General features: G+C 41.6%; 2 protein-coding genes across 4 annotated transcripts in view; both read right to left on the minus strand.

The window, feature by feature from the left end:
• Positions 1 to 12,149, minus strand: part of kcng4a (potassium voltage-gated channel, subfamily G, member 4a) — a 117,655-nt gene that overhangs the window by 68,066 nt on the left and 37,440 nt on the right. The gene's annotated exons all lie outside the window — the stretch shown is intronic.
• On the minus strand, positions 803 to 5,254 carry LOC148363409 (uncharacterized). Its single transcript, XM_088341075.1, has 2 exons — positions 1,734 to 5,254; positions 803 to 1,613 (listed from the first exon to the last, which is right to left on the minus strand). Exons 1-2 carry the CDS (start codon positions 3,241 to 3,243, stop codon positions 1,171 to 1,173), a joined length of 1,953 nt encoding a protein of 650 aa, XP_088197201.1. The 5' UTR covers positions 3,244 to 5,254; the 3' UTR covers positions 803 to 1,170.

Here is a 12,149-nt window from a genome sequence, read left to right on the forward strand (position 1 = left end):
AATACACCTGGTCAAGGTGGTGTATGTGCACTGATAGGAGAACACTTCTGCACCTACATCCCGGATGAAAACACATTGACCCAGGAGAAGGACGTTCAGCCGGGATGGCTCGATTGGCTGTACTCTGGCAGCTGGTCCCAGATTCTGGTGAAGATCCTGGCACCATTTGTCGGAATCCTAGTGATCTTTATTCTCCTGTGTGGCGTATGTTCTTGCTGCATCGTGCCCATGACAAAGAAGATGGTGTCAATAATGTTTATTGCTCATATGTACCATTACAAATTGATTTCTGTCCCACAATACTCTGATGATGATGATACTGACCCAGACAGCGTTGTCTAATGGACTTATCCCTACCAACTAAAAGGGAAAACCCCCTCACTGTATACACCACTGACACACGAAGATCCGAGTGGGTAAGGCCGGTCGGGCCCCTGCTTACACCGTCGTCGGCAGGCGACCTACGATGTCACACAGGCTCGGGTTAGGCCCTGTGGGGACCAACGCGCAGGCAGGATTTCGTTTTTTTTTGTTTTTTGTGTGTTTTGGTTTTTGTTTGTTTTAGCTATGATTCTTATAGTTAACCATCACTTATTACTACTATGTTTTCTATGTTTTATAAGAAACACTCTCGACCTCATAAAAACGAGGTGGGAGGAGGGGAATTTTTTCCTTTACGAAGGTTTTTCGCCCCTCCACAAAGCTACCTACCTGTTGGATTTCTTAATGATGTGTAAACTTGAAAGCTCTGTGTTGTGTATGTAGTCGGGTTGCAGTCGGATTCAGAGACAGGCACGGACGGTACAGTCATAGAGTGTTTACTCAACTTCTCTTCGGTAGTTCTCTAGCACAAGTACAAGGCTGCGCATAAGTATACAGTGACACCGCAGGAAGGGGAGTGTATTACACGACACCACATATTCCCTTTTTGTTAGCATAGGACACAACAGTAGCATTAATCTAAAATACGCAATAACTCTTCGGTAAGTATGAGCTTGTAGAAAACATACATTTCAATATTCATTACCAGATTAGAGGTAAATATTTATCAGAGGTAAGCAATAACGTAAGGAACTATACTGTCAATATCGGTAAGCAAAAGTGTGTAAACCTTGTAAACTTAAGCAGACTGTATGAAGATCACATCATAAACAAACATGACAATTTTTTTTAACAATGAACATTCATCATGGTTGCGGTTTTGTCATGCTGCAAGCAGGTGGTGCATGATTTGATGGCGAGCTCAACGTGAGAATCCATTCCAGGCCACCAGTACAAGTCTCTCAGTCTTTGTTTTGTGCGAACTATCCCTTGGTGTGTAGCATGAGCAAGTTGGATCATTTTTCCCTGTAGCTGTTGTGGTATCACAACACGATGAGTGCCACGCACAATGACACTGTTCTGCAAGGCAAGCTCATTTTGCACACGGAAGTATGGCACGATGAGGGGGTCAAGGCCTTTTGCAGTACGAGGCCATCCCTTCTGCATGTACTGTCGCACCTTCTGTAGCACTGGACATTCCTCACATGCACTGGAGAGCTCATCAGCAGTGACTGCAGCAAAATCAGGAGACACAGCAGCCACCATCTCCAACTCCATCTCCTCGTGGTCGTCTGTGATGGGTAGAGGCAAACGTGACAAGCAATCTGCAGTAACATTCTCATGTCCCGGTTTGTATTCGATTGTGTAGTTAAAACACAGCAGTCGGGCAGACCAGCGAGCTACCCTCCTACCTGCACGTCCAAGGCCTTTGGATGTGAGTAGAGTGGTCAAAGGGCTATGATCAGTCCGTAAAGTGAAGTGATGGCCCCAGAGGTAAGTACGCCACTTTTCAGTCGCCCAGACGCATGCCAAAGCCTCTTTTTCGACTGTTGAGTAATTTCGCTCGCATGCAGTCAGCGTCCTGGAAGCAAATGCAATGGTCTGCTCTATGTCACCTTTCATTTGTGTCAACGCAGCACCGATGCCATAGTCTGATGCATCTGTTGTCACGACAGTTGGCAGGGAAGGGTCGAACAAGGCGAGTGCAGAGCTAGTAGCGATGATCTCCTTCACTTTGGAAAAGTTTGCTTGCACCTCTTCAGACCAGTGAAATGTAGCAGACTGTCTGAGTAGAGCACGGAGGGGTTCCACAAGCATGGCGTAGTTGGGGATGAACTTTGAGTACCACGCAGGGATGTGGTGAGGGCACAGTTTCAGTTTCAGGTGGCTCAGCAACTTGGTCGCTTGGCCGAATGCAGCAAAATCAGGAGACACAGCAGCCACCATCTCCATGATGCCATCATTTTCCAGTTTCGTCAGCTCCTCCGACACCTTGTCATGCACGGCATATGGGAGTCTGCGTAGCTTTTGCTGGACTGGAGGGACGTCTGCACTCACTTTAAATTTGTGTAGAAAACCTGTAGCAACGCCTAGAGCATTTGTAGTGTTGACAGAGTGACTCATCTCCGATGCAGCAGGTGTTGTAATCTGCCCATCTTGTATCTGGAGGCGAAGTGCAGTGAACAGGTCCATTCCCAGTAGTGGAGTACCGTCAGGAACTATGTAGAAGTCAGTATGTGCACTCTGGTTGCAGTATGTAGCAGTAAGTTGAAGACAGCCCAACACTGGAATTGGCTTCTTCATGTAGGTCACCAGACGCACAGTAGGCTTTGAGAGAGGCAAGTGCATGAATGACTGTCTGTAAATTCTCTCTGGCAGAATTGAAACTGCTGAACCAGTGTCCACAAGCAGGTCAGTAGTAATTGACTGTTCATCATTCGCATGGAGAGCAACTGTACACGTAAGGCGCTTTGGGACTGCAGCTGTAGGGGCTACATGACACACAGTAAGTTCTGGGACAGTAACTTCTCTTACTGATCGAGTAGGAATTGCGCTGCGGCACACTTTACTAAAATGTCCAATTTTTCCACATTGGTTGCATTTTGCATTTTTAGCAGGGCATTTGGGGTCATTTGCTAGATGAGAGTTGGATCCACAACGGTAGCAGGTTTTGTGTTGATTCCTTTTATCTCTCGAGCGCTGTGTATGTGTACTGCTCTGATTCCTTTTATCTCTTTGTTGCACAAACTTCACAGGAGTGTCGGACACGTGCACATGAGTAATAGCATTAGCTTCTGAAATAGCAGATTCGACTTGTGTAGCAATAGCGATCGCTTTGTCAAGCTTTAAGTCCGTTTCCAGCAGCAAGCGCTCTCTGATTCTCGAAGAGGACATCTTCTCAATGAATTGATCCCTGATCATATCATCAGCAAACGTGCCAAAGTCACAGTTAGCAATTCATTCCCTCAATGCGGCAATGAACTGAGCAGTGGTCTCGCCCGGTCTCTGAGCACGCTGACGGAACTTGGTACGCTGAGCAACGACATTAATCTTCGGTACAAAGAAAATTTCTAGCGCATCACAGGCGGATTTGTAAGAAGTGCCAGTGTCAGGAAGGGAAAGAAAAATTCTCTGCCCTTCTGTGCCTAAACAGTGCAGCAGTAGTGCGCGCTTTCGTTTGTCCGGCATTTCGTTAGCAGTCAATGCTAGCAGGTAATTTTCGAACATCTGAATCCACGTGGAGTACAACATCGTAGGCTCACCCGGGGTTTCAAGCAAAGCAGGGGGTTGTGAAATTCCGATCCAAGTCATCCTCGTCGCCAATATGTTGTGTATGTAGTCGGGTTGCAGTCGGATTCAGAGACAGGCACGGACGGTACAGTCATAGAGTGTTTACTCAACTTCTCTTCGGTAGTTCTCTAGCACAAGTACAAGGCTGCGCATAAGTATACAGTGACACCGCAGGAAGGGGAGTGTATTACACGACACCACACTCTGGTATTGTTTTCACGGATGTTCTTCGAAATTTACAACAGGGGGGAAATGTAAGGTATATTAAATCTAGTTATTTGTAATTTTCTCTATTATCTCTATTATTCACGTCACAAATGGCTCTGATGGAATATACTTGAGTTCATACTATTTTTATTACTTATTCTCTATTTTTCTACTCTTTTATATGATTCTGTTTAAAATATATGCACACTTTCAGTCTTTATTTTGAAGGATACAGGAAAGTCATCTTGGTATGTTTTTACAACTGCTTGACTTCTTCCAAATAAAAACATTCAGGTCACTGGGCCACGGTGAGAGAAAGGGAGTCATTCAATGGAGTGGGTCCGTTTTTCTCCCCGCGGTTACTGGAGGCCTCCTGTTGATATCAAACCTGCATCTTCCTTGACTCTCATATCAGCCAAAGATTAATATCCCAAATTAATCTGACAGTTACTTCCCGTCTCGATTACTGTAATGCACTGTACGGTTTCCCGAAGTCCAAAATCAAGAGCCTTCAGCTGGTACAAAATGCTGGTGCGAGGCTTTTAACTAAGACAAAAAGGTTTGATCACATTACTTCAATTTTAGCTAACCTGCATTGGCTCCCTGTTAGCTTAAGATGTGATTTAAGGTTCTGTTGGTATTATACAAAATCATGCATGTACTTGCTCCCTCATATCTTTCAGATTTAATTTCCCCCTAAAAACTGAAGCGAGATGGTTATGTCAAAATATCATCAGGACTGGCAAAGATCATTCTTATGGGCACAGTACAGAGGGGAAGAAAGAAAGACTGAAAAAGAACTGGGCCGACAACATCAAGGAATGACTGGTGCCAACTTTGCCACGACACAAACTCAGGCTTAGAACCGCCACCAGTGGAGAGTCACATACTCAGAGGTGCCCCAACGACTCAGGAGAATACAGATGTGAACCGTGAGACATCCCCTGTATGAAAAAGCTGAGGACCCTCAATGACATCTACTTCAAAAAGACAAACCTGAGGAGAAACAGTCACTGAGAGGGGGAGATCTTTGACACGGATAAGAAAAAGTACCAGCTGAAGGAACAGAGTAATGAGAACTGAAGTGCTCCTCTCTTCTCAAAAAGTTTAATCAGCCTTTCTAACAACATGCTCCTTTACAAGTCGGTTTATAAACTGTGACTGAAACGTGACCAATTCATTTTTTTTCTCTGGGTTACCTTGTGGTTTTTAGTAAGGGTTTACTTCTACTTTTTCAATTTTATCCGCTTTGTGGTAAATGTAAAAGTAAATGTTCTGCATTTATATAGCGCTTTTCAAGTCAACGAAGACCTACCAAAGCGCTTCACACTTTTCCCTTTTACACACTAACTAACCGATAGCAGCGTCAGCCATGTGCTACCAGGGGCATTAGGGATAAAGTGTCTTGCCCAGGGACACTTCAACATATCACATGGAGGAGCTGGGAATCGAACCCGCGACCTCTTGATCCCAAGGCGAGCGCTCTACCTCCTGAGCTAATGCCGGGTAAGCAGCAGTTTTCTAGTCATCAGAACTTTGGCAAAATTGCTGATCTACTAAAATGTTAAAAGTGGAGACAGTGCAGGTGTATGAAATTGTAAAATTCACGTTTTTCTTGCTGTGAAATGTGAAAGTGCTGCTTTTAGCTATGGACGTACATTACATTTCATTAATTTAATGTATTGAAGCTTTTGTTTTTCAATTTGGAGACTTTCGTAACATCTCTGCCAAGCCGTTCTTCTTGCATCCTGTTTTTGACTTTGATATTCACCTGATGGTTTCTTAGTAAGGACTACCTGACACACGTCCAACTTTTTCACATTTTATCCGAATTAGCAATCACATGAAGGAAGTGCTTGGCTACCTAACGAGAATGATGGCAACAAGACACAAATCCAAATCATCCATTACAAAGACCACAGGGATTTTATTTTAAGAGAACAGATGAGGAATGTCAGACAGGGTCTTAAGCATAGGGCTGCTCTAAAACCCTAAGATCATATAGTGATTGAAGTTCTGAGTCGAACACAAGCGTAAGTTTGATTACAGAAATAGCAGAAGAAGTAAAAAGTTCAATCGTGGGGCACATTACGAAAATGGTGATGAGACTAGCTGTTTGTTGGCGCATCAGTTACGACGCCAAACTGCCTCACGATTAATCCGTAGGATTGAAAATGGTACTAATGTAATTGTCACCGATCTTTTACAAATTAATGACACATTCAAATCCTTTCACAGTTCACAATACAAATCAGAGTTTCCCAAAGATCGCTCTTTCTTCTAAATCTGTCAAATCCTGCACTTGACAATAATGCTGAACAATTGGACGCTTCACTTTCCCTGGAAGAAGTTAAACATGCAATCAGGGCTATGCAATCCAATAAAGCTCCGGGACCGGACGGAACTACAGTGAACCTTATAAGAAATTTTGTGACAAATTGGCACCGCTCCTCTTGTCTGTGTACAACGAATACTTAGAATGTGGCCCAACCACCTTGACACAAGCCAATATTTATCTTCTTCAAGGACATAAACTAATGTACGTCTTACAGACATTTATCTTTGCTTCATGTTGATGTGACGGTATTGTCTAAAGAAATTGCATCTGATTTGGATACCATTCTGCCGGGTATAATATCAAATGATCATACAAAAATTGCTATACGGCGTCCAAAATTTGAAATGATTAAAAAACATATACAATCCAGGCAACACAGCAAGAATTTCAGTGTGTTTGCACACTATCCAACAACTTATAAAGGTAGGTTTCTAGATAACTTGTCTTCACACAATATAAATTCTGTTTCAAAAAGATGGATTATGAATTTCAAGACAACACATTATAAATGTGAAATATCAATCGGAAAAAAGGGTTTAAGAAACACCAACAAAATGGACACGTTCAATATTTTTTTTTGCACATTTGCATGGGTGCTTGGTCCTTTTGTAAGTGGCACTGTGAAGTCAATTCATTATTTCACCAGTGATTCAGGACAGATACTGGACAAGCCTCAGTGAGCATGAGGCCTCGTTAGCCACGCTGCTTTGGGTAGACTGTTCACAGGATATTCATGCCGGGTGTACACACACGCACGTTCAGTGCTGTGAAAAAGTATTTGCCCCATTTCTGAATTATTAGTTTTTTCCATATTTAGCACTCACAAATGTCTTTGATCATAAAACTTAATTTTAATAATAAACAAAGAAAACCCAAGGAATACAAAATTCAGTTTTAAAATGTTGATTCCATTTACAAAGGCAACATAACAATCTAGGACTATCTGGCTCTATGTAAATAAGTAAGAGGATTAGAGAAGCTTCATAATAATAGATTAGACAGATTTATAGATAAGCAAAATTTAATTGATGAAAATCAATATGGTTTTAGGGCAAACATATGTAAACAGGCTCCAGGAACAAGTTATCTCATCGACCTCCGGCCGTTATTGATGTGGTAGAAGAAATTACCAATTGCATTAAAAAGATACGCAGCTGGCTTATTTATTGAACTAAAAAAAAAGCATTTGATACCATTAATACTAATATACTGTTAAAAAAGGACCTATATGGTATCAGTGGCTTTGGGATTGATTTATTTATTTGAAGTTATTTAAATAGGATAATATATTGTAAAAGCAGATCATATTTAGTTAATTGTGTATTTCTCTGTGTTCTATGTTACAAATAATCCTGATGAGCTTGACTTACATTGCAACTCGTTTTTACTATTTTGTACTATTTTTGAACCGAGAGACATATGTGTGACGTCATTAATAATTCCTGCGCATGTGCGAACTTTGAACCGTAGACGTATGTGTAACGTCATTGATACTTCCTGCGACTTTTAAACAAAACCCGTCTGCTGCGCGGGAACGGTGTGAGACTTTTCTAGTCTACCCACTACGCAGTGAATAAAGTGGTAAAACTTCATTTGCCTCTCTTGCTGATCACTTCAGTTTTAACCTATTGAGAAAATATTATCCCAAACATTTTTGGTGCCGAAACCCGGGACGATACGTGATAAATTGAAGAAAAAAAAAAAACGAAGAAAGCGAACCATCCTACCGTGTGGTCTGGAACATAGGAAACCGTTTGTTCTTTTTCGAGATCAGCTTCAAAGCCAGCGGCACCGTCAACGAACCAGGATCAAGTGATCGGTAAGTGATGCATTTGTAAAATAAAAATTGGAATAATTTTAAGATTAAGCCATTTTTGTAATAAGTAAATTGAACCTACCACAGTGGGCGAGATGCACCTAAGACAGTGACGATTACTGTAATACTCAGACTAGTTGGTTAAAAATTAATTAGTTTGTGACGTTTTCGGATAATTTTTTTATCCAAGACAGTGATGTCAAAACTGTAAAAACTCAAACTGATCGGTTTGTGAAAAACCCAAACAAATCAGTTTGTGACGTTCCAGATGCAAAAATAAAAGAAAGCCATTCTAAGATATATCTAAGATTTGTGCCACTCAAATTAACCAGTTTGAGACGATTTCAGATGGCTGAATAGCGCGCAAAAAGACAAAGGGTCGTAAACGCAAAAGAAACGACCCCCCACTGTGAAAGGAAAGCTAGCAAGGGTTTAAATCAACTGCATGGCTTCAAAAAAAAGTGTATTCAGTCTAAATTAAACTAATAAAACAAATTAAAACTAAAATTTGTCCGGCCGTATATTTCTAAATGTTGTATTGTCTAAATGTTGTCTGAATGTTGTCACCTTTCCTGTCACGCTTTGATTTCCAAAGTTTTACGTTGTCCTTCGTGTTTAAGAAAGAAAAACATGCAAATAAATGCAAATAATTTTTTTTCTAAAACAAAATAAACTAATAAATATATAAAATAATCAAAATTTTCTGAAAAGAGAAGTGTCTAGAGGAACTAATAGGACACAGTGTGAGGAGCGGGAAAAGAAGAATTTTTGACTTTTTCGGGAAATTCGGGTTTAACGCGAAGGATGAGCAACATAAGCACCGAGGACCAAAACCTGGTCCCCAAATTTTTTTTTTTCCCCGGTCCCAAATTTTTGTTGTTGTTTTTAATTGAAGATCTATAAAATACGAGTGAGTAATTCGGATTAATTAATTAAAGGTAATGCCAATATAATACAAAAAATTTTTTTTTTAATTTTTGAAAAAAACATTTTTGTTGTTTTTGTGTTTTCTCAGCTTTAAATAATTTTCTTTTGATAAATCAATCATAGGAAGTTGTTAGATGATCCAGATGTCAAATTTATGAGTGGAATGGACAGTGAAAGTTCGAAGTTTTTGAAGAAATGGCTAAAGAAAGGTTTTAACTACAAATTAAAGGAGGCAGACACGAAGATCAGGTTGAAGGCTAAATTAGTTCACAAAAGGAAAGAAAAGGCAAGGAAAGGAAGAGACACAAGCAAGATAGACTCACAGTTGGAAGTTTTGCGTCTGTGGATTGATCAGAGCGAAAAAAGAAGAAAGGACATTGCAAGTAAACAAGAAAGGAAAATGTTGCGTATGCAGATTCTGCCCGAAGAAGAAACAGGAGTTAGTAGGACAAGAGTTAGAGAAGAAGAAGATTCAAACAGAGCCAGAGAAGAAGAGCGACAAAATACAACTACCAACGACAAACGTAAAAAGGAGGAGCGGGCCAAAGGAGGAAAAGCGATTGAAAGCCCCAACTCGTCCATGGGAGGCCGCACTAGAGGCAAGACCCTTCCAGAGAAGGATGGAGTTGCAAGTGCGTCCACTTCAAGACAACAAACTACAAAGATTAATATCACCGACACAAAACCAGCAAATTTTTATCCTCAATTGCCTGACCTATCCGCAACAACAACGCCCCTGTTTCCGATGATAGCTGTTGCGAACCCAGCATTTGGAGTTCAAGGCCAAGATAGAGAAATTCACGTCTACCGACCTTGGACCCAAGCTGAGATGAAAGAAGCCTGCGTTTCTATTCCTTCCTTGGACCAAAATTTGGGAAGATGGATCGAAGCAGTAAGAGAGCTCATCAACAGCTACAGATTGAATGGCCCGGAGATTATGACAGTCCTCAGACATCTTCTAGGATACAGAGTAGGACGGATTATAGGGAATTTCAACCCCCACGACGCAAACCAAGTTGCACGTCCATATGGAGATGGTTTAAATGCAGATGTCGCCCACGTCATGAACAGGGCAAGAGAAGTGTTTACCAAACCACCTGATTTCAGCGGCGTCACCCAATGCCGCCAGGAGACAGGAGAGTCGGTTAGACAATATGTTGAAAGGCTGACAGAAAAGATGAGAAATTGCAGTGGAGTTCCGGAAGCTGAAGCCCTCGACACACCTTTCCAGATCATGCTTAGGTCAGCTTTCTTAGATGGTTTGGAAAGCAGCATCGTTAATAACATAAAAAAACATCTGATTACTTGGAGAACAGCCACAATGGGGGACCTAGTGACACACGCCATCCACGCCGAAGACCTAAAAATAAAGAAGCAAGACCAGACAGCTGCACTCACCATGACAGCACTCGTCGAGAGTCTCTCCGCTGCTGAAGATACCCAGTTGGCTCCGAGGTACTATCAAGGGGTAGGACGAGGTCGTGGCAGAGGACACGTCCGATCAAACAGAGGAAGAGGAAGAGGAAAAGGAAGATTTCCAGGAAAAGACGGATATTGCTTCAATTGTAGGAAGTCCGGACATTTATCAAAAAACTGTAGATCAAAGCCCAGATCAAGAGATTATCAAAACGACAACAACCCTTACTTATCCACAGATTGACTAACCGACAGAGAAATTAATGAAGAAGAAGACGAAGAAAACTACAATGAGCCTGAATGTTCACAACCAACGCCCATTCTGGACCTCAGTGTATTATTTGGAAATATTTCATCTGTCAACCCACCAAAAAGACAATTACAAGTAGGGCCAAGAGAAAAATCCGTTGATTTCATCGCGGACTCTGTAGTTAAAAATCTCCCACACGGGATAATACTGGCCAAAACATCAGTGTTGGTAATTGGAGTGGGAGGAAGACCAGCAAAGAGATATTTCACACAACCAACGACAGCTGTAGATGAAGATGGGACTCAACACGGAGAAATTCGTTTCGTCTATGTTCCTGAATGCCCAGAAAATCTGTTGGGAAGAGACTTGATAAAAACGCTTGGGTTGACACTAACTGTTGAGGGACATCACATGGAGGTAAAAAAGGAAGACAAATTCCAAATGATGGTCCTGGAAGGAAGTGGAGCCCCAACAATATTCTACAACCTCAATCCGATAGTTACAGGTCCAGCTTCAATTACAACAGATTTAAGATCGCTTCCACTACAACTGTTTAAAAAAACTACATTATGGAGACCCCAAACAAAGTACCCTTTGCATCAAATGTACTACAGAGCCACCAAAGCCAGACTTCTTGGAACGTTGGAATAAATTTCAACCAAAAAAGATGACTACAGACAAAGTCTATTGGAGTGACGAATCCGGGTGGATGTTTGTCACAGTTCCATTTCCAAGAAACATTGAGCCTCTGAAAAAGCAGGACTTTCCAGGAGAATTACTTCACATACTGCTGGCAAAGCCTCATGGCATGAAATGGAACCAGCTGAAAAGGATAATCCTCAGAATTCTCATCATAAGAAACGAACCATGGCAACCACAAGCGGACGGCTCATTTGCATGTGACATTCCTGATTTAGGACCAGTCTTTCATAAATCACTCAGGTGGACTACAATTTTCATTCCAGAAATCCATTTGAGTGAATGACCACAAGAAGTTTTGGAAGGCTACTATCAATCTAGTGTCTTCCCAGACATTCCAGAAGCATTGTGGTCAACTTCAAAGTCTGATGTGGGGCTAATGACCACAGCAACTGAGGTCACCATTGAGCCAAAAGGAAATCACCGCCCTCAAGTTAGACAGTATCCTTTGAAACCTCACGCCAAAGAAGGCATACGGCCAGTTATTCAAGACATGATAACGGCAGGCATCCTAATCGAAGCACCAACTTCCATTTGCAACACACCAATCTTTCCAGTAAGGAAAGCGGATTCTAAATCGTAGAGAATGGTGCATGACCTCAGAGCGGTTAACTCAGCGATTAAGTCAAGATCCCCGTGCGTCCCCGATCTTCACTCCATCATGAACGAATTAAAAAATTCACACAAATTCTTCACAGTAATTGATCTCAGCAATGCATTTTTCTCAATACCACTGCATCCCTCAGCCAGGCATTGGTTTAGGTTTCACATTTAACAACAAAAAGTATACCTACACGAGATTACCTCAAGGGTATGCAAAAGGTCCAACTATTTTTTCACAAGAAATTCACAATTGCATCAGTCAACACTAACACAAAGAGTCC

Source organism: Urocampus carinirostris, chromosome 7 (assembly GCF_059441175.1).
Source record: "Urocampus carinirostris isolate Australia breed hairy pipefish chromosome 7, RoL_Ucar_1.0, whole genome shotgun sequence".
Taxonomy (NCBI): Eukaryota; Metazoa; Chordata; class Actinopteri; order Syngnathiformes; family Syngnathidae; genus Urocampus; species Urocampus carinirostris.

What these genes read in the sequence shown, in the direction of transcription:
- LOC148363409 (XM_088341075.1), bottom strand. Translation starts at nt 3,243, where the DNA reads ATGATCAGGGATCAATTCATTGAGAAGATGTCCTCTTCGAGAATCAGA. An exon ending in CAAAGGCCTTGGACGTGCAG is followed by an intron (nt 1,614 to 1,733) that starts GTAGGAGGGTAG and finishes TACCCATCACAG; the next exon opens with ACGACCACGAGGAGATGGAG.